The following is a 23,078-nucleotide window of genomic DNA, read 5'->3' on the forward strand; positions in this document are numbered from 1 at the left end:
AGTAAAAATAAGGGAATATATAGGGGACACCAAACTGTAGTACATTTCATTATAATTTATCAAAATAAAGGTTCAGATTGTACCAAATTAGTCACTAAAAATCCATATTTGTTCCAAAACCAAAAGAAAACATGTTCTGCATATGGATTTTTGCAGCAGTTCATCAACCATTACAGATGGTCCAAAATGACAGTGAAACCAAGAACTTTTGAAACAAAACCTACCAGATGCAATCCTATCTTATATCCAGAAGCTACTACTAGCATCACTGCCATCATCTTCATCACCATCAATTCCGCTACCATCTTCTCCACTGACATCATCTCCACTCCCATCATCCCCATTGAAACCAGTATCAATGTCATCAGCCCCACTGAAACTAGCATCACTGCCACCATCCCCACTAAAACTATCATCACTACCACCATCGCCATTCCCACCATCCCCAATGCCTACATCAAAAGCTTCAGTATCAAGCCCACTGCCAACAACAAAACCTCCAGTAAGATCAGTACCTCTATTGCCATCACCAATACCTACATCATTATTTTCCAGAGATGTCATATAGGCATCAAGAACATCATCACAATATCACTACTGTTAGAATGTGACCTGGTTATGGGTCTTCTTGGAGAAGGTTCCATTTCAACAACTAAACTACAATAAAAGAAGCACACAAAACACAGAAGAATGAAACTTGCGCTCATATCAAAAGAAACCCTAATACCCAAATCTTGAACAAACTCAAATCACAGTAAAGACATATATGTGCTGAATCTGCACAATCATGGAAGAAAAGAGATAAATTGACTATTACCAGACGTTGTCGCGCAAGCTCATGCGTGATTCGTGAAGCAAGCTTCTGATACTCGAGTTGCACTCAAGGTGTGGGAGCAATTTCAGAGAATTTTGAAGAAATTAGGTTACGTCTTTTGTCTTTTGCGAATGGGTTTCCCTCATATAAGTGATTTTGTGCCATGGTGTCACCGTTAGCTTGGTCAGCAAAACCGTGATGCCACGTCGTAACATTTAACAAATATTTAACGGTCAAAATGCCATGTAGGCGATTTGACTGCCCAGATTTGGTTAAATCTGTCCAGGTGATGGATTTAAAACAATCTGAAACTTTCGGTGACTGAGTTGAAACATTCCAAACTTGGGGGACTGAGTTGGAACATGGGTCATCTTTCAGTGGCCAAAAGTGTTATTAACTCCCGAGTCTTTTGTTTCAATACCATGTCGAAAATTCAAGCTCAAACACATCACAATATTGTTCGTTCTATGACATGATCTCGCATAGATTTGTTTTTGTGGACAGTTACATTCCATGAACACAATGTCAAACTACAATTTCAATCTAATAAGTTACCCTAGCATAAATGCAAATGCTATGTAGCCATACGAAGGAAGATAATATAAGAAATAAGATGATTAGATTTAAGGTAAGAGTTGTATCAATTGAAGATAAGTTTCGAGAAACCCATTTAAGATGGCGTGAACATGTACAAATGATGATAGCTATGTAGCGGTGACGAGAATCGAGAAAATTTATTCGGGTAGTAGAGAGTAGGAAAAGAAGATGAAGACCTAAAAACACATGGCTTAAAGTAGTAAGAAATAATATAGATTCAATAGTTGTTGACGAAAATACAATCCCAAATAATAGATCACGGAAAAGAATACATGTATTGAATGCCCTTTAATGTTCTCATAGATTCGTGTAACCAACCCCAAAAACTTTTAAGGTAAAAGTTTGGGATTATGGTGATTTAAGCACACCACAACATAGATAAACACTTCAAAATTATTTATTTTTTCTCCCAAAACCAACTCCGTTGACATCCCAATTAACAAGATTTTCACATTTCAAATCATCCATATGTATATAGTTGCATGGAGTTTATTAATTTCCTTGGTGCATGTCTCCTCAGCTAAGAAAGTTAGTGAGGTCTTATCATTTTAATTTTATGGAAATGGACAAACATATATGTTTTTGTTGACTGTGTGTTTGACAGATGAGTGATGTTGGACCACCATGGCACTACTAGCAGCAGTCGCATCATTAACAAACATATATATCTTAATAATATTTCTTTAGATCCCTTCAGAGTCAATGTCAATTATGTTTGCTGGTCCAAGAAAAAAAAAAACCCTACTACATTATCAGTTCCAATCTGCAAATTGATATCATTAAGAAATGATAATGCTGCGAGGGTTTGGGTCCTTTGGGATTCAGGAATTCTTGAACTAATACTGTTTGGGACAATGGTTGTATGGGCCGACTTTAAAAGCCCAAAGGATCCTATTATTTTTGTGTTAATGCTCAAACTACAATACAATCGAAAGAAAAGTTAAATTGGGCCACCAACGACTTGTAAGACACATAAACAAATGTGATTTGAAAATTCTCTTGACAGTGGGAGGATGCAGGTCAAAGGGGCTCTGACGGTCAAGTCAGTAAACTTGAAGATCAAAAGATGTGCATGAAAATGCAACTAAGGAGGTCTAATTGTGGTTGAAGGCTCGATTAGAATAGTGTTAGGGAATCGAAAGTCTGATGAGGACATAATCGATCAGATTTGTCTAGTGAGGGCAGTGAGGGTGAGAGCTTGGGGTTTTTGCTAAAGTAATGGACTTACCTTCTTTAAAAAGAAGGTAGTGTATTTTATAGGAAGGAGAAATGATCTTTATGAGAGATTGTCAACCACGAGGGAACAAGTTTTGAGATTGCCTTAGAAGAAATATGGTTTGTAGAAGGTTTGTGATCAGTGGTAAGTCTAATTTGATTAGTTGGTAAAGAATAATCCTGGAATTGCGATCCTTCCTCTTTGATAGGATGAATGCAAGCCCCGGGGTATGCTTTAGGTTTCAAAGTGGGTTCTGATAAAAAAGAAAGTTGGTGATTGGTTAACAAAAGGAATATCCAAAAGTACGGCTTATTATCAAAAAGAAAGGTGGGCACAAGCTACAAGGTCAAATATAAGAAAGAATCAAGTTGATCGAGGGACTAGGCGTAAGGCCTAAGACTTGTCAATGATTGGCTTGTTTGTGAGGTCAAGCAAAAATGAGGTGGTTTTAAGGTCGATGTGACGAGAGCAAAACTCGAGTAGTTTCTTGAAAACTCGCTTCAGGTATGAAACTTTGAGTATAACAAGTAGTGATGTGACAGATGTGAACTGTCTTTGGGACAGTGATCCCATGCCCTAGCATGTCATGATGAATACGTACGTAAAGGTACGCTAATTGAGTTGTCATACATGATACAAACTGTGGACCTAATCCAAATGAGTTGGACCCTTGCAAGTATAGCGTAAGGTCGTGGGTTGTTAGTTAGTTGAACTTCTTTACCTAATTAAAGTGTATAGTTTACTAAAAATATGTTTATTTAATGATATTATACTTTGATGATTATTAATTTATTATAGTGTACATGTCCAATCTATTTAATGTAAGATTGCGTGATGAAGGTATAGTGTACATGCCCAATTTAAATTTATTTGATGCAAGCTAAAACTACGGGATGAAGGAATACTCTACTTAAATCTGTTGATTTGAATCATCAATATCAAAATCAAGGCTCCGACACTTTATTGATTCTAGAAGAGTAACAAAGTCGTTGGAAACAAAAGGAGACTCATTTAACAGACCCAGGTGGACCTCCGCTCTTTATTAGAGAACGGCATCGACGATACATTTGTTGAGTCAAGTGCAGGGGCTTTGGTGTTTGGAGATTTGACCTTTGAGTGGGGATAAACGAGATGTGGACTTTTTGGGGGAAAGGGCCATCTGGATTCTCTTCCTCTTCCACTGCAGAGGAGGTTACCCAGGGAATCGATGGGATTGGTCTCACTGCTATTGTTACAGGTTCTTCTTTCATCTTTCTGGGTTTTACTGAATTTTCAATTCTTTATAGCCCTATCACGTTTAGTTCTTGGGAGTATTTTAGTGTTCTAATTATTCGAAATCTATTCAAGATATTCATCTGGCCTAGCACAAAAACGTTGATTCCCTGTTTAATTGGTTGGGATTTTTCAATTCTCTGGGAAAGGAAATTTCTTTTGTCGATTAAAGATGGGATAAATTAGTGTTATTGTATATTAAAGTATAATCTTGTTTATGGAGGGGTTGAGTTATCATGTAGTGTTACTAAGAGAGCTATGGCTAAAGCTTGTCGAGTTTCGGGCTTAATACTATCATTTGATTGTTCTATTCTATTTACAGAGATGTGACTGGGTTGTTCCTGATTGCTTGTTATCCTGATTGACTTAATGAAGGGCCATCTGGGTTCTTCTTTTATACTTCCGATTCTCAATCCTCTGAGAAAGCAGTATTCTGCTATCGCTGTGTATTGAAATCAGTGTAGAGACCTTTGTAAAAAACAACACTCGTGCATAAGCCTCCCGCGGTGAGCGGAATCGGGGACCGACAAAATTTATGCTGACCTTATCCCAGTTAATATATGGAGAAGCTATCTCTCGGAATTGAACATGTGATCTATAGGTTTCACTCCTGTAACTCTATCACTGGGCTACATGTTCGGCTGTAAAAGGTAAAAAAAACTTTCATGCTCAAAAATCCCGTAGTGGATGGGGTTAGGGACATGCAGAATGTACGTGGACCTTAAAATTGAGGGGTCGAAGTAGATTTTTTGGGATTTAGATTTGTCACAATTGTAGATTTTAATGTTGTAATGTTTAAAAGTGATGCCCTTTGTTTGATGCCTTTCAGCTAAAGTTTCTCTCTCGATACACATTAGTTGTAGGGGGCTCCGGTGTATAGAGAGGGCCTTACCTGCAATTCCAAATGTGACGTAATTCTTCAGATCTTATTAGTAAAACTGAATACTTGAAATTCAATGAATCCCTTGTTTTTGTTTTTTTCGTCTTGTGAAATAACTGACATGAATGCATTTTTGACTAAGAAGATGTCGCTATTGATGTTCTCCTCATGATTATCAAATGGGAGGCTCCTGCAATATTATGGTTGTATTGGTGTGTCGGCTAATTTTAAGTTTTCTTGTATTTTCATCTGTTAGTATTTGTTTCCTTCTTTTTTACTACTTTTATTGTTTCTTGTGCTAATCCTGTTTAATTTCAGGAGCATCCAGTGGTATAGGTGTGGAGACAGCTCGTGTTCTTGCATTGCGTGGGGTGCATGTAGTCATGGCTGTTATAAATGTGGAGGCTGGTAAAAATGTCAGAGAAACAATACTCAATGAAAACCCTTCTTCTAAGATTGATGTTATGGAGTTAGATCTCAGCTCAATGGCTTCAGTCAGAAAATTTGCATCAGAGTACATTTCCTTGGGACTTCCTCTGAATCTCCTAATGTAAGAAAAACATATTGCAGCAATTATATTACCTCTATCCCTTTTTTTTTGGATGCTCCATATCTATGTTGGCGTGCAAATAAGACTCTATTCTCTGATATTATAAATATGGCGCTCTCCCTCACAGTATTTGTATCAACTAGTGATGTCTAATGTTCTGTTTTTGTTGTTTAAAGAAACAATGCAGGGATAATGGGAACTCCATTTACACTTTCCCAAGATGGAATAGAACTGCAATTTGCGACAAATCATTTAGGTATGCTGAGTTGATTTGCATATGCCCTAGGGTAGCAAGGAACTTGCATGCAGGAGTAATTGTACTTCAATGACTATATCATCTACAAGAATCTGAAGCTCGAATCCCATGAATCATGAGCAAAATGCGCCAAAAATCATATAGCTGTATGCGATTTAGTAATCTGTATGGCTGTCTGAACCACTTGTTCACATCCATATAATGAGTCAAATGTGGTGAGGCTGCAGTATACTTGGTATGCCTCTTGACTCTTATTAACACAAAAGTTTGTTTTTCACTTGAACTTTTTCTGTTTTAGTTTTTACGAAGAATTGAATAAGTACTAGAACAATGTTATGAACGCTCGAAAGTATAAACTTTGTGATCTCCTTTTTTCAGGTCACTTTCTTTTGACAAGTTTATTGTTGGATGCCATGAAAAACACAGCACATCAAACCCAAAGAGAGGGCAGAATTGTTAATGTGTCCTCAGTGGTTCACAAAAGTACATATAGTGAAGGAATTCGATTTGATAAAATTAACGATGAACCAAGGTAAGATCGAAATCAAACCATTTTATGAATCTTGTCTCTTACGGCTAATTATGATTTTCTTTCTTCGATTTATTTTTCCTTCTCATGCAGCTACATCCGTCTAAGTGCATATGGGCAATCAAAGCTTTCTAATATTTTACATGCTAATGAGCTTACAAGGTGTCTGAAGGTACTCAAAATTTTCCATCCGAGTGAGGACTATCTATCAGAATAACGTTTGATTTTTGCATTCACCAATGCATACACTATTCTTTACACTCGAAAGCATATGGATATGGTAAATGGGGCTATATTTCAAACAGGAGTAGCATTCGATACTGATACTTGTGTGTTATGTTATAGCAATTGAGATGTTTATGCTAGTTAGTTTTACCTGCTTTGAGATTTGAGAACCTCCGTGTCAAATTAATGTGGTCTTTTATCAGCTGTTTGCAACAAGTTACCCTGCTCTCAACTGGACATTATTGATGAGAAATCTTTTCATGTTGCCTCTGCATTGTGGTTGGATATTAGTGCCATTCGATGTCTATACATAATTCAAGTGAAGTTGCAGACCAACAGTAAAAATTATGACAGCAATTGTTTGACATCTGTCATCAAACTTTTCTAATCCTACTCTTAAGATGATCAGCAATCCTGCTGGATTCTAACACAGATGTATTTATGTTTTCTTTATTCTTATAGGAAGCTGGGGTGGAGATCACTGCTAATTCACTTCATCCTGGCGGAATTCCAACCAATCTTTTCCGTCACTACGGTTTTATTAATGGTTATCCTTTTGCGTGTCTTTAATTTTTTCACCTCAAGAGATGGCCAGTTGAAATGTTTCTGCTGTAGTTGAAGTCCAATTTGGACCAGTGATTCTTTATTCATTGCAATGTGAGAGGTTATCTATTGATACAAACTTGCGTTAGGTTCCTTATCATGTGTCAACTTATGAGATTTTGTAACACCGGCAGATCTAGTGTGCTGAACAATGCAACAGATGGCTCGAATGATAAAGGTTAGGGTCTGTGAAACTAGGTTTCCCGTGCAAGTTACCTGCTACGCCTGAAAGAATTCGCTCTAGAATTTTGCTTCAATTAATAATCAGGAGCTATATAATTACTGTGATGTGGTACTTGATTGCGACTAAAATAAATGGATATTAGTTGCACATTTGAAGCAAAGACATTATTTTAATGCTTCTAACACATTGATTAAAGTTCTGAATACGTCCTAGTAATGTAGAGTTTTGAAGGTTTGTCTTGATTTATATGGAGTGAGCTTGGCCATTTGTAGGGTTCCTTTATTGAGTGTTTGTCAATTATCTGGTTATAGATTAACAATTCCTGGGTTTTTGATGCAGGTATTGTCAAATTGATCGGTAGATTTGTGCTAAAAAATGTTCAGCAGGCATGTTTCTTACCTTACCAGTTATCTATTTCAGAAACTATATGAGCATGATAGGCATTTGTATTTGGGAAAATCATGATAAGCCCACTTAACTAAATGGCCAACCAATTTATCATTTGCTTGTTCATTTCTTTGATATGGTTGCAGGGAGCGGCAACCACGTGTTATGTGGCATTACATCCTCAAGTGAAGGGAGTAAGCGGAGAATATTTCGCGGACAGTAACATCGCCGAGCCAATCCCCATGGCCAAAGATGCAGCTTTGGCAAAAAAGTTATGGGACTTCAGCTTGAGCTTGACCACCCCCAAGTAGTTGGATTTGCTCTAAAATTACATCCCCCGACTGTTATCAAATTAATCTATACCTGAAATAGAAAATGAAAGTTTGGGCATAGATTGTGAAACAATGATATAATAAATAGGTGTGCTAATCATGTAATCATAAACCATGGTTAGTTGTGAATAGGTGTGCTAATCATGTAATCATAAACCATGGTTAGTTGTTTCATGGTTCAGTGTCGGTACTGAAATGCTTATAAAAGGCATGATTATAAGTATTTCTGGTTTCTGGTGGATGTTGATGAGGCTCGTCCCAAAGCAGACACCATCAAAACAGATGGAAAAATTGTTGTGTATTACCCACTAAATCCAAAACACAAAGAGGGACAGAAGAACTGAATAAGACCAGGGATTTGTATCAACAACATTGTGGAAGTTATATTATTCATTACAATAGAATTGCATTGCAGACAAATGATTATCCTATCTACTACTCAACAGGGAATAAATTACACACTTGGGTGCCTAACAGGTATGCTGTACAAAGAATACCCTCTCAGCCATCTCATAAACAACAGTCTTCTTCTGTACTACATTCAAGCAGGAATGGATTGAGCTAGTGTGATAAGAACAAGGACAGACAGCATCAGTAATTGGGAATGAAGTGAGAAGACCACATTTTTAAGGCCAGTTAGTGTCACTCCTTTTGTCTCTCCATCTTTTGTTGGGAACGAAATCGACAAAAGAGAATTAGCGAAAAATAAAGCAATCGAAAAGACAAGACACCGAGATTTACGAGGTTCGGCTAATTGTGCCTACGTCCTCGGAGTTGCAGAGAGTTTTCACTATTTCAGAGAAGAATACAAGATACGGCTGCAGGGTTACAATCACACTTATATACCTTAACCTTACTTAACAACTAGGCCAAAAAAAATACATTAAAGGCCCCCGGACCCCCAAAAAGATCTTAACAATCCACTCACGCAACAATCTTCTCAAGTCGGGTCATCACGCCAGGTCACCGCGCATAAACACATGCTCCATACGAAATCCTGACATCTTCAGCTTCATCAACATATGTAATCATCCTTGTCTTTTAACATAATCCCTTATGTGGTGAACACAAGGTCTGCACCAGTAATAGGAATGAAGTGAGAATACCTTTTTCTTTTATGCTCATTCACTGTAAATTTTTCTGTAGAGCTTCTGCACTCTTCAGGATCCTCTAACCATAACAATAAATCTGAATTTTCTGCAACTTCATCATCATCATAATCATCTTCATCTTCTTCTTCCACGACGCCGCTCACAAAAGGCAGGTCCATTAGCATCTCTGTAGTGAACCTGAACATAGGATTCCTAACGAAACACCGATTCAAAAACTCCCTTGCATCATCTGATATCCAAGCAGGAATCTGTGGCAGTGCACCCGAATCACCAATCCTACGAAACAGACCTTTCATTGCGAAATCAGACTCGGAATCCCAAGGCGATTTCCCCGTTAACATCTCCAACACAACACACCCTAAAGCCCAAATATCCGCGGGAGCCTCCTGAACATGATCAAGAACCACTTCTGGGGCCATATACATTGCCGTGCCTCTCAAGTAACGATCATACCTAGTCCTCTTGCTTTTCCTCCCTCTCTTCGCCAACCCGAAATCAGCAATCTTTGCCACAAACTTTGGAACAGAATCACAATTTCTATTTGAGGGCACAAGAAGGACATTATCAGGCTTCATATCACAGTGAACGTAGCCGGATTCGTGTACATGATCAAGTCCTTTAAGAAGCTGTCTTGTGTAACGCCTCACGTCCACTTCAGGCAATCCGCCATTGGATTTGTCGATGAGATCGGCGAGGGAACCACCGGACGCGTACTCCAACAACAAATTATACATCATCTGACCACCACTGTCGCTCATTGTAGTCTCTTCTCCAAGGCAGCAGATGACATAAGGAGACCCCTGGAGATTGTTGAGAACTTCAAACTCCTTCTGAAGGGTATCCGAAACCGAAACATCTGCAGACTTGACGGCCATAACAGGAGGAAAAACAGACGATGGCTTCTTGGGATAAGCCAAAGAAACAGAACCGAAGGAGCCTCTCCCAATAATGGAACCTCTCACCCACTGAGCACCGTTGGCTTCCATGAATATTTCTTGAAAACCAATCAATCCTTCTCTCAAAACTAAGAATTTGACGATCACCCACTGAATCCAAATTATGTGAAGAGAACAATCGACGCTTATTTCTTCACACAGTGAGTGAAGAAGTGAAGAAAAGTGGAAAACTAGGAAATATATACTACAAAGCACCGACCTTTCAGTAGGGTTTTTTAAATTCTTAGGGATCAAGTTACAATTTTACTGCTCATCAGATTATCCGTCACGCTCCAATAGGATTTGTGGATTTTATGGTAATATATTTGTTGAAATTGAATATAATTTTCTTTTTCCAAAAGCCCCCTTAGGTACGAAATTGGTCTAATCATCTGCGAAAATAAATAATAAAATCGTATTACATTGCATGTCATAATCAATTATGATAATTGCGATAGGGATCCAACAGCTGATATTCCAACTTTTGAGTTGTACGCATAAGATTTCATGTGCGTCATGTGGTGTCCAAATCAACAGCTAGGATACCAACTACTGTTATCTTTATTATTTTCGTGTCATAATTGAGGCCGACGAAAAGAAAAGAAAATAGGTGATTGATATTATAGGGTTGCAAATGAGCCGAGTTTTATCTTGTTCAAACTCATTCATTAAGATTTTTAGCGAGTCTAAACAAACCGAGCTTTAAACAGAGTATGAGATTTTATGTTCAAGTTCGACTCGTTTAGTTCAAAATCGAGCTTGAGCTAAGCTTGATTCGATTAATGTAAACAACTTTGTTCATGGACACATTTATCAAAGGAATTATAAGCTCAGTAAACACCAGATTTTGATTTCTAAAGTATCTGTTTGCCTGGGCAGGACAGAATAGCACAGCTTTTAATATCATGCTCACCTTTCCAGGGTTGCTTTCTTACTGAGAGCAGCCAGAAATCTAGTTCCATTCTCTGTCAGTTCAACATTTAAAACAAATAAGCTCTATTCTGGGTTACTTTGCATTCACAACCAACTTGAGTACTGTTTGATAAAATTTTGCCAGCTTGGAATTTTCAATAGATGCAGAAAGAGAGGGAGAGAGAGAGACTAGGCGTAAGGCCTAAGACTTGTTAGTGATTGGCTTGTTTGTGAGGTCAAGCAAAAATGAGGTGGTTTTAAGGCCGAGATGACGAGAGCAAAACTCGAGTAGTTTCTTGAAAACTCGCTTTAGGTATGAAACTTTGAGTATAACAAGTAGTGATGCGACAGATGTGAGCTGTCTTTGGGACAATGGGCCCATGCACTTGCATGTCATGATATATACATACGTAAAGGTACGGTAATTGAGTTATCATACCTAATACGAATTGTGGACCTATTCCAAATGAGTTGGACCCTTGCAAGTATAGCATAAGGTCGTGGGCCTGTTAGTTAGTTGAACTTATTTACCTAATTAAAGAATGTATAATTTATTAAAAATATGTTTATTTAATGATATTATATTTTGGTGATTATTAATTTATTATAGCGTACATGCCCAATCTATTTGATGCAAGACTGCGTGATGAAGGAACGCTCTACTGGAACCTGTTGATTTGAACCATGAATATCAAGATCAAGGTTTCAACATTGAAAACAAAAGGAGACTCGCATGTGCAATTGATATTCAATTTAAAATTGTCTCTTCCTTGAGAGGTTGCCATCCTTAAATAGAAACTCGTAATGAATCCTAAATCACAAGAAACAAATAATTGAAAGGATTTCATGATCTCAATTGAAAATGATTGTAAAACTCAAGAAATACACCATAACTTATTACAAAAAAAGTTACAGAAATTTCACTTTACTTATTGAAATGTCAATCGAATTTCAACTCAATTGAAAAAGAAAAAAAAAAAAAACCCTAATAGTCATTAAATATTGTGACAGTGGGAATGGAGGGTGTGTGTCTTTTTTAAGTTTGGTAGAGAATGAACCACTAGTGATCATGGGTGATTATGGGGACAAATTTCGAACGTACCTCAAAAATTCAAAAACCACTTGCAAAGACTAGTGGACTTGATTCTGCAGATTTTCGTTCTAGAAGAACTTTTCCGATGGTTGGTGAAATTAAGAGTATAGTTGAGGCAGATAATCTTATATTTAGTCAGGCAATTTAACGAAGATATATTATTATTGTACAGTCTTTGAACATACGACGGCGGTAGCACCTGCGGAGGCTGCGAATTTGCAGTGCCACCCCCGTTGTTCAATACAGGTGGTGCCCACGGGGACCCACCAGGTGGACCTCCCCTATTTATTTGAGAACGGCATCGACGATACATTTGTTGAGTCAAGTGCAGGGGCTTTGGTGTTTGGAGATTTGACCTGTGAGTGGGGACAAACGAGATGTGGATTTTTTGGGGGAAAGGGCCATCTGGATTCTCTTCCTCTTCCACTACAGAGGAGGTTACCCAGGGAATCGATGGGACTGGTCTCACTGCTATTGTTACAGGTTCTTCTTTCATCTTTCTGGGTTTACTGAATTTTCATTTCTTTATAGCCCTATCACGTTTAGTTCTTGGGAGTATTTTAGTGTTCTAATTATTGGAAATCTATTCATGATATTCATCTGGCCTAGCACAAAAACGTTGATTCCCTGTTTAATTGGTTGGGATTTTTCAATTCTCTAGGAAATGATAAATTACTGTTATTGTATATTAAAGTATAATCTTGTTTATGGAGGGGTTGAGTTATCATGTAGTGTTACTAAGAGAGATATGGCTAAAGCTTGTCGAGTTTCGGGCTTAATACTATCATTTGATTGTTCTATTCTATTTACAAAGATGTGACTGGGTTGTTCCTGATTGCTTGTTATCCTGATTGACTTAATGAAGGGCCATTTGGGTTCTTCTTTTATACTTCCGATTCTCAATCCTCTGAGAAAGCAGTATTCTGCTATCTTTGTGTATTGAAATCAGTGTAGAGACCTTTCTAAACAACAACACTCGTGCACAAGCCTCCCGTAGTGAGCGGAATCGGGGACCAACACAATTTGTGCTGACCTTATCCCAGTTAATATACGCAGAAGCTATTTCTAAGAATTGAACATGTGACCTATATGTTTCACTTCTGCAACTCTATCACCAGGCTACATGTTCGATTGTAAAAGGTAAAAAAACCTTCCACGCTCAAGACTTCCACATTGGATGGGGTCAGGGACAGGCAAGATGTATGCGGACCTCAAAATTGAGTGGTCGAAGTAGATTTTTTGGGATTAGATTTGTCACAAATCACAATTGTAGATTTTAATGTTGTTATGTTTAAAAGTGATGCCCTTTGTTTGATGCCATTCAGCTGAAGTTTCTCTCTCGATACACATTAGTTGTAGGGGGCTCCGGTGTATAGAGAGGGCCTTACCTGCAATTCCAAATGTGAAGTAATTCTTCGGATCTTATTAGTAAAACTGAATACTTGAAATTCAACGGATCCCTTGTTTTTGTTTTTTTCGTCTTGTGAAATAACCGAGATGAATGCATTTTTGACTGACAAGGTTTCGCTATTGATGTTCTCCTCATGATTATCAAATGGGAGGCCCCTACAATATTATGGTTGTATTGGTGTGTCAGCTAATTTTAAGTTTCTTGTATTTTCATCTGTTAGTTTTTGTTTCCTTCTTTTTTACTACTTTTATTGTTTCTTTTGCTAATCTTGTTTAATTTCAGGAGCATCCAGTGGTATAGGTGTGGAGACAACTCGTGTTCTTGCATTGCGTGGGGTGCATGTAGTCATGGCTGTTAGAAATGTGGAGGCTGGTAAAAATGTCAGAGAAACAATACTCAATGAAAACCCTTCTGCTAAGATTGATGTTATGGAGTTAGATCTCAGCTCAATGGCTTCAGTGAGAAAATTTGCAACAGAGTACATTTCCTTGGGACTTCCTCTGAATCTCCTAATGTAAGACAAACATATTGCAGCAATTATATTACCCCTATCCCATTTTTTTTGGATGCTCCATATCTATGTCGGTGCGCAAATAAGACTCTATTCTCTGAATTATAAATATGCCGCTCTCCCTCACAGTATTTGTATCAACTAGTGATGTCTAATGTTCTGTTTTTGTTGTTTAAAGAAACAATGCAGGGATAATGGCAACTCCATTTACACTTTCCCAAGATGGAATAGAACAGCAATTTGCGACAAATCATTTAGGTATGCTGAGTTGATTTGCATATGCCCTAGGGTAGCAAGGAACTTGCATGCAGGAGTAATTGTACTTCAATGACTATATCATCTACAAGAATCTGAAGCTCAAATCCCATGAATCATGAGTACATATGCGCCAAAAATCATATAGCTGTATGCGATTTAGTAATTTGTATGGCTGTCTGAACCACTTGTTCACATCCATATAATGAGTCAAATGTGGTGAGGCTGCAGTATACTTGATATGCCTCTTGACTCGTATTAACACAAAAGTTCGTTTTTCACTCAACTTTTTCTGTTTTAGTTTTTACGAAGAATCGAATAAGTACTAGAAGAATGTTATGAATGCTCGAAACTCTAAACTTTGTGATCTCCTTTTTTCAGGTCACTTTCTTTTGACAAATTTATTGTTGGATGCCATGAAAAACACAGCACATCAAACCCAAAGAGAGGGCAGAATTGTTAATGTGTCCTCAGTGGGTCACAAAGGTTCATATAGTGAAGGAATTCGATTTGATAAAATTAACGATGAACCAAGGTAAGATCGAAATCAAACCATTTTATGAATCTTGTCTCTTACGGCTAGTTATGATTTTCTTTCTTCGATTTATTTTTCCTTCTCATGCAGCTACATCCGTCTAAGTGCATATGGGCAATCAAAGCTTTCTAATATTTTACATGCTAATGAGCTTACAAGGCGTCTGAAGGTACTCAAAATTTTCCTTGCGAGTGAGGACTATCTATCAGGATAACGTTTGATTTTTGCATTCACCAATGCATACACTATTCTTTACACTCGGAAGCATATGGATATAGCAAATGGTGCTATATTTCAAACAGGAGTAGCATTCGATACTGATACTTGTGTGTTATGTCATAGCAATTTAGATGTTTATGCTAGTTAGTTTTACCTGCTTTGAGATTTGAGAACCTCCGTGTCAAATTAGTGTGAACTTTTATCAGCTGTTTGCAACAAGTTACCCTGCTCTCAACTGGACATTATTGTAGTGGAAAGTATTGATGAGAAATCTTTTCATGTTGCCTCTGCATTGTGGTTGGATATTAGTACTATTCGATGTCTATACATAATTCAAGTGAAGGTGCAGACCAACAGAATAAATTATGACAGCAATTGTTTGACATCTGTCATCAAAACTTTTCTAATCCTACTCTTAAGATGATCAGCAATCCTGCTGGATTCTAACACAGATGTATTTATGTTTTCTTTATTCTTATAGGAAGCTGGGGTGGAGATCACTGCTAATTCACTTCATCCTGGCGGAATTCCAACCAATCTTTTCCGTCACCACGGTTTTATTAATGGTAATCCTTTTGCATGTCTTTAATTTTTTCACCTCAAGAGATTGCCAGTTGAAATGTTTCTGCTGTAGTTGAAGTCCAATTTGGACCAGTGATTCTTTATTCATTGCAATGTGAGAGGTTATCTATTGATACAAACTTGCGTTAGGTTCCTTATCATGTGTCAACTTATGAGATTTTGTAACACCGGCAGATCTAGTGTGCTGAACAATGCAACAGATGGCTCGAATGATAAAGGCTAGGGTCTATGAAACTAGGTTTCCCGTGCAAGTTACCTGCTGCGCCTGAAAAAATTCGCTCTAGAATTTTGCTTCAATTAATAATTGTTAGAATATATTAGTACTGGGCCCAGCCCACTTGATGTAATACCATTAGGGTTTGTCTCTGATGCTATAAATAAACAACTCTCACGGTTGTGAGGGTAAGACCTTCTATTCACTATTACAACAACATGGTATCAGGAACTATATAATAGGTTTTTAAATACTGTGATGTGGTACTTGATTGCGACTAAAATAAATGGATATTAGTTGCACATTTGAAGCAAAGACATTCTCTTAATGCTTCTAACACATTGATTAAAGTTCTGAATATGTCCTAGTAATGTAGAGTTTTGAAGGTTTGTCTCGATTTATATAGAGTGAGCTTGGCCATTTGTAGGGTTCCTTTATTGAGTGTTTGTCAATTATCTGGTTATAGATTAACAATTCCTGGGTTTTTGATGCAGGTATTGTCAACTTGATCGGTAGATTTGTGCTAAAAAATGTTCAGCAGGCATGTTTCTTACCTTACCAGTTATCTATTTCAGAAACTATATGAGCATGATAGGCATTTGCATTTGGGAAAATCATGATAAGCCCACTTAACTAAATGGCCAACCAATTTATCATTTGCTTGTTCGTTTCTTTGATATGGTTGCAGGGAGCGGCAACCACGTGTTATGTGGCATTACATCCTCAAGTGAAGGGAGTAAGCGGAGAATATTTCGTGGACAATAACATCGCCGAGCCAATCCCCATGGCCAAAGATGCAGCTTTGGCAAAAAAGTTATGGGACTTCAGCTTGAGCTTGACCACCCCCAAGTTGTTGGATTTGCTCTAAAATTACATATCCTGACTGTTGTCAAGATTCAACTATAGGGTTACAATCAAACTTGTATACCCTAACATTACTTAACAATTGGGCAAAAAATACATTAAAGGCCCCCGACACCCAAAAAGATCCCAAAAATCCACTCACGCAGCAATCTTCTCGAGTCGGGTCATCGTGCCGGGTCACGGCACAAACACATGCTCCATATGAAATCCCAACATCTTCATCTTCATCAACATATGTAATCATCTTTGTCTTGAACATAATCCCTTATGTGGTGAACACAAGGTCTGCACCAGTAATAGGAATGAAGTGAGAATACCTTTTTCTTTTATGCTCATTCACTGTAAATTTTTCTGCAGAGCTTCTCCACTCTTCAGGATCCTCTGACCATAACAACAAATCTGAATTTTCTGCAACTTCATCATCATGATAATCATCTTCATCTTCTTCTTCCACGACGCCGCTCACAAAAGGAAGGTCCATTAGCATCTCTGTAGTGAACCTGAACATAGGATTCCTAACGAAACACCGATTCAAAAACTCCCTTGCATCATCTGATATCCAAGCAGGAATCTGTGGCAGTGCACCCGAATCACCAATCCTACGAAACAGACCTTTCATCGCGAAATCAAACTCAGAATCCCAAGGCGATTTCCCCGTTAGCATCTCTAACACGAGACACCCTAAAGCCCAAATATCCGCGGGAGCCTCCTGAACATGATCAAGAACCACTTCTGGGGCCATATACATTGCCGTGCCTCTCAAGTAACGATCATACCTAGTCCTCTTGCTTTTCCTCCCTCTCTTCGCCAACCCGAAATCAGCAATCTTGGCCACAAACTTAGGAACAGAATCACAATTTCTATTTGAGGGCACAAGGAGGATATTATCAGGCTTCATATCACAGTGAACGTACCCGGATTCGTGTACATGATCAAGTCCTTTAAGAAGCTGTCTTGTGTAACGCCTCACGTCCACTTCAGGCAATCCGCCATTGGATTTGTCGATGAGATCGGCGAGGGAACCACCGGACGCATACTCCAACAACAAATTATACATCATCTGACCACCACTGTCGCTCATTGTAGTCTCTTCTCCAAAGCAGCAGATGACATAAGGAGACCCCTGGAGATTGTTGAGAACTTCAAACTCCTTCTGAAGGGTATCCGAAACCGAAACATCTGCAGACTTGACGGCCATAACAGGAGGAAAAACAGAGGATGGCTTCTTGGGATAAGCCAAAGAAACAGAACCGAAGGAGCCTCTCCCAATAATGGAACCTCTCACCCACTGAGCACCGTTGGCTTCCATGAAGATTTCTTGAAAACCAACCAATCCTTCTCTCAAAACTAAGAATTTGACGATTACCCACTGAATCCTAATTATGTGAAGAGAACAATCGACGCTTATTTCTTCACACAGTAAGTGAAGAAGTGAAAAAAAGTAGAAAACTAGGAAATATATACTACAAAGCACCGACCTTTCAGTAGGGTTTTTTAAATTCTTAGGGATCAAGTTACAAGTTTACTGCTTATCAGATTATCTTTCAGGCTCCAATTGGATTTGTGGATTTTATGGTAATATATTTGCTGAATTTGAATATAATTTTATTTTTCTTTCCAAAAGCCCCCTTAGGTACGAAATTGGTTTAATCATCTATGAAAATAAATAATAAAAACATATTACATCGCATGTCATAATCAGTTATGATAGTTATCCAATAGTTGGTATCCCAACTTTTGAGTTGTACGCACAGGATTTCATATGCGTCATGTGGTGTCCAAATCAACAGTGAGAATACCAATTACTGTTATCTTTATCATTTTCGTGTCATAATTGAGGACGGCAAAAAGAAAAGAAAAAATAGGTGATTGATATAATAGGGTTGCAAATGAGCCGAGTTTTATCTTGTTCAAACTCATTCATTAAGATTTTTAGCGAGTCCGAACAAACCGTGCTTTAAACAGAGTATGAGATTTTATGTTCAAGTTCGGCTCGTTTAGTTCAAAATCGAGCTTGAGCTAAGCTTGATTCGATTAATGTAAACAACTTTGTTCATGAGTAACAAATTTTGTTCATGAATACTAAACAGGTATTTTCAGAGCTTGCTCGAAGGATCATGTTCATGAGCATAATCGAGCCGAACGAGCAAACTTGTTTAGGAAATGTTGTGCATAATTTTTCAACAATTAGTATCAAAGCTAGAGCTATGTTAGTTTAGTTTTATCATTTATTTGTAGACTTAGATCCATGTATGTAATTTGTCGAAAATTATATCAAACTTGGTACGTTTGTGTTAGTTTGATATACAAGATCCAATTGTAAGAACTTGTATACAAGAAAGTTCAACATTGAAGGTGGAAGGAACCGAACTTGGATGAACTCGCAAGGTATCCACTCATGTCTTTTTTGATGAGGTAGAAGAACCGACCCAACTACACACCGGATAATTGGCTGGTCAATCTTGGGCCACATGGAAGATCTCACAACCCCATGTTGTAGCAAGCAAAAATGTGCTTTCATGATTATCCATTGGCCTGCAAGATAAGCAGAAACATGCAACTAAGAAAAGTTTCTTTCCGCATATCAGAGGCCAAGAACTTAAATATACCAAAAAAGATGATTTAGAAATGGAAGGATGTATCTATACCTAATCCATCAGGTGGACCATTATCCAAAAACCCATTTGATTTTCAAAGTGCCCACACTAGTAACCACATCCATTTGCCATCTTGGGATCGAAGAAACAACAGGCTATGAAGATCATTATCACTGCAAAAGTATTACAGCAAACATAGAACTCAGTGGACATCAGAATCCATCATAATGAGCCAAGACAAAAACAAGACAAGGAACCACATTCTAATCATGCAAACTTTTGTCCAGATTTTGATTTCTAAGTATCTGTTTGCCTGAGCAGGACAGAATAGCACAGCTTTTAATATCATGCTCACCTTTCCAGGGTTGCTTTCTTAATGAGAGCAGCCAGAAATCTTGTTCCATTGTCTGTCAGTTCAACATTTAAAACAAATAAGCTCTATTCTGGGTTACTTTGCATTCACAACCAACTTGAGTGTTTGATAAAATTTTGCCAGCTAAGAATTTCCAATAGATACAGAAAGAGAGGGAGAGGGAGAGGGAGAGAGATAACTAAACAGATTGAGAATGAGTAAAAATAAGAAGAAATATTTATAGCCATAAAGGTTACAAAAATGATACTACATAATAAGGCTTTAGATATAGGGGAATTAGAGCACTAAATGCACATAACATGACCTTAATGATTTTTAAAAAATACTCTGTATGTCATATTTTTCTCTTAAAAGGCAGGGCAACAGGTGAACTTGATTTCCAAAACATGAAAGTATATGATACAGCAAAGTGTGCAGCAATATGGCAGGGCACATCGTGGCCAAAAACCCGCACATCATAAACCTATCAACAGAAACACACAGCTCTATTCTCATGGTGCTTTCATTACCAACCTTATCCTCTGTTGGGAATAAATTCTAAAGTAGAAGTGGTATTTTGAAAAATTATGGATCATCTACATGATTCCCATTAGATTAGAGAAACAGTACCTCATGGAATTTTGAAATTGATGTAGGTCAATGCAGGTTCCAAGCTTCAATCCTTGAACACTTACCTTCACAGATGTTCTCCCACCGTTCTTGGATAATTGAGATGTAAAATAGCTCTCTTGGGTTCAAAACCCTAATTCTCATATTTATATACTATTAGAGAGAATTCATCCAACGGTTATGAACCACCTGTAGGATCTGATGGGCAACTTAATTCCTGATCATGCAACAATATCTCATCGCATTACAAAAACAACAATATGATTTTTCAACCTGGCTCCTTCTTCAGCTACAATTTACAAATTAATAATACCTCATCTAATTGGGACCTCCAATATTTTTTCTGATGGGCGCCTGTGGGATCTCGTCACTGCATAAGCTTGGGTTGCAATTACTTAATCCTCATTTGTTTCATCAACAAATATGTATGTAATAGACTACACCAAACAAGCACTGAGCAATCAGTGAGATTCGGATAAAGAAGCAGTGCATCCTTTTGTCATTTAAATAAAATTTTCACCTTAGTTTCGCAAAACTATGACTTAATAGAAGCCAATCTTGACCCAAAATTTATGAAAACAAAAATTATCTTATCTGGTTTTCTATTTATAACATTTTTTAACCCACCTGACCTTTTCAACGACTGTCCAGTCCAAGTTAAAGAAGACAATTCTTTGTTCTCTACCAACCTAGTAATTCACAAAGGACGACTTGGGAATTCTAATGGTACTATTCACATTGCAACTTACTTGCAGCCTTCAAGCTTCTAAATTGAAGGTGCATAAGCAACAAAAATCATTATTGCTACCCATATGAGATTGAAAGATATCATATATCAAGAATAGAAAGGAAAAAAAATACCATAACCACAAAAAGACAAGAAAAAAGAGGATATAAATGAATCCTCAAAATTATGATTTCTCCTATTCATCCCAAAACAATTGGTTACAGGCAATGGCGGGTAATGGATATCCATTGGACCATTACTCAATAGTGTATTATTGATGTGATATCAACATTGTTATCTCAATCACATCAACAAAATTAATTACTGTAGGGAGCTTGACATCAATGTTGTACAAAGAATATCCTATCATCTAAACTACAGTATTCTCACCAGAAAGTTTGAGTCAGAGAACTCACATCTCTTTATATGTTGTGCTATATTCCAGCAGTGATGGTGGCGGTGGGAGCTAATGTGGTGAGAAAAAAGTCACCATCAGTAATGGGAATGAAGTGCGAAGACCTTTTTCTTTTATGGCCTATGGGTATCAGTTGTTCAGCAGCACTTTCGTACACTTTAAGATCCTCAGACCCGGAACAGGACAATGAATCTGAATCTTCATCTGAAACAGAACACCAATCCTCTGCAACTAGTAATGAACTGAAGCTGTCTTCAGGCCAACATGATGAACCAACACCAATGACCTGACCAACCTCACCTACATCTTCTTCAACAGCTTCATATTCATCTTCGCAGCCTTTGAAAAAAGGGTGATCCAGTAACATATCTGCAGTAAATCGGAACATGGGATTCCTCACTAAACACCTCTTCAGGAAATCCTTAGCTTCATTTGATATCCCAGGAGGAGTCTGTGGGAGTGCACCAGTATCAGCAATTTTGTTGAAGAGTTCTTCAGCAGTGAGTTTTGAATCAGACCCCCAAGGAGACTCCCCTGTTAGCATCTCAAGCACAACACATCCCAGAGCCCAAATATCAGCAGGAGCCTCCTGCACATGATTAATCACAACTTCTGGTGCCAAATAGGGAGCCGTGCCTCTCAAGTAATTATCAAACTTGGCCTTCTTGCTTTGCCCCCCTCTCTTGGCCAACCCAAAATCCCCAATCTTTGTCACAAACTTAGTCATAGAATTTCTATAAGGAACCAGAAGAACATTATCGGGTTTCAAATCACAGTGAACATACCCGGATTCATGTATATGAGCAATCCCTAGAAGAAGATGCCTGGCGTAACGTCTCACATCCAATTCAGGCAAGCCACGGCAAACCCCACTCGATTTCTTGATGAGAGTGTCTAGAGAACCCCCAGAAGCATACTCTAACAAGACATTGTAAACCATCTCTCCATTGGCGCCCGTTGTAGTCTCTTCCCCAAAACAGCCGATTACATAAGGGGAACCCTGGAGATTGTTGAGAACTTCAACTTCCTTCTGAAGTGAAGCTGAATCGGAAACTTCAGTAGACTTGACAGCCATTGCAGGAGGCAGATAACAGTACGATTTCTTGGAATAAGCCAAGTAAACAGAGCCGAATGCGCCTCTGCCGATCATCGGACCCCTCACCCACTGAGCTCCGTGGGTTTCCATGGTTTCTTGGAATCAACAACAATCACAATAATCTCAATCTCAATCTCAATTCAGCCAATCAATCGATGAATTACTGAATGAATGAAGAAACCTAAGAAGAACAAGTCCAACTATGCTTTTAACGGTCGCGTGCTTTGCTTTTCAAATAAGGATTCATTCCTAAACGTGTTGAGAGACCTATACGCGTTAGGAAGAGTCCTTATTTAGGGCTAATGGCATGACTTGTCATGAAGTTGGATTGGACACAATGGGTTATGATAATTTTAAATTTTAAATTTTAATTAGATTTAGATTTGCATATTTTAATTTTAATTATCTCATTTTTTCCTCAATTTTAATGAGATTGGTTGACAATTTATGCTAGTGGGAAAAAAAACTCATGAAACTAAATATTGATCTTGTTTAAATAATATTATTTTTAGTCGATAACAATATCATACAAAATTTTCCTTTGAATATTCGATAGGGATGTAAACTGTCGGTTACAATCAATTTTTTGACATGAATTTAACCGAATCGATAGTCGATTATCGATCTTTTTATTAAATAAATATGTAATGTTTTTTAAATAACTGATCGATAATTCGATTATAGCCCTGACATTCTATATCAATCTAAACTCGAGTTGTCAGTGAGCACATAAACTTCCCACATGATTAAATTGATAGTGTATGACTACAAAG

At 37.8% G+C, this 23,078-nt stretch overlaps 5 protein-coding genes across 5 annotated transcripts; 2 read left to right on the top strand and 3 right to left on the bottom strand.

Moving 5' to 3' along the window:
- The first annotated feature begins 3,560 nt into the window (after positions 1-3,560).
- On the top strand, positions 3,561-8,189 carry LOC119990389 (short-chain dehydrogenase TIC 32, chloroplastic-like). Its single transcript, XM_038836277.1, has 8 exons — positions 3,561-3,864; positions 5,098-5,329; positions 5,506-5,585; positions 5,964-6,117; positions 6,208-6,286; positions 6,802-6,886; positions 7,466-7,512; positions 7,660-8,189. The coding sequence occupies exons 1-8, from the start codon at positions 3,759-3,761 to the stop codon at positions 7,822-7,824; spliced, it is 948 nt and encodes a 315-aa protein (XP_038692205.1). The 5' UTR covers positions 3,561-3,758; the 3' UTR covers positions 7,825-8,189.
- Positions 8,190-8,899: 710 nt separating this feature from the next.
- LOC119991406 (mitogen-activated protein kinase kinase kinase 17-like) lies at positions 8,900-9,985 on the bottom strand. The gene has a single exon (XM_038837765.1). The coding sequence runs from the start codon at positions 9,941-9,943 to the stop codon at positions 8,900-8,902; it is 1,044 nt and encodes a 347-aa protein (XP_038693693.1). The 5' UTR covers positions 9,944-9,985.
- Positions 9,986-12,213: 2,228 nt separating this feature from the next.
- Positions 12,214-16,527, top strand: LOC119990661 (short-chain dehydrogenase TIC 32, chloroplastic-like). Its single transcript, XM_038836679.1, has 8 exons — positions 12,214-12,380; positions 13,591-13,822; positions 13,998-14,077; positions 14,456-14,609; positions 14,700-14,778; positions 15,310-15,394; positions 16,119-16,165; positions 16,313-16,527. Exons 1-8 carry the CDS (start codon positions 12,275-12,277, stop codon positions 16,490-16,492), a joined length of 963 nt encoding a protein of 320 aa, XP_038692607.1. The 5' UTR covers positions 12,214-12,274; the 3' UTR covers positions 16,493-16,527.
- Positions 16,528-16,753: 226 nt separating this feature from the next.
- On the bottom strand, positions 16,754-17,386 carry LOC119991408 (mitogen-activated protein kinase kinase kinase 2-like). Its single transcript, XM_038837766.1, has one exon. The coding sequence runs from the start codon at positions 17,384-17,386 to the stop codon at positions 16,754-16,756; it is 633 nt and encodes a 210-aa protein (XP_038693694.1).
- Positions 17,387-20,946: 3,560 nt separating this feature from the next.
- LOC119990828 (mitogen-activated protein kinase kinase kinase 17-like) lies at positions 20,947-22,562 on the bottom strand. Its single transcript, XM_038836953.1, has one exon. The coding sequence runs from the start codon at positions 22,393-22,395 to the stop codon at positions 21,229-21,231; it is 1,167 nt and encodes a 388-aa protein (XP_038692881.1). The 5' UTR covers positions 22,396-22,562; the 3' UTR covers positions 20,947-21,228.
- Positions 22,563-23,078: the final 516 nt, after the last annotated feature.

The sequence above is a fragment of the Tripterygium wilfordii genome, chromosome 22 (genome assembly GCF_013401445.1).
Source record: "Tripterygium wilfordii isolate XIE 37 chromosome 22, ASM1340144v1, whole genome shotgun sequence".
NCBI classification, from domain to species: Eukaryota; Viridiplantae; Streptophyta; class Magnoliopsida; order Celastrales; family Celastraceae; genus Tripterygium; species Tripterygium wilfordii.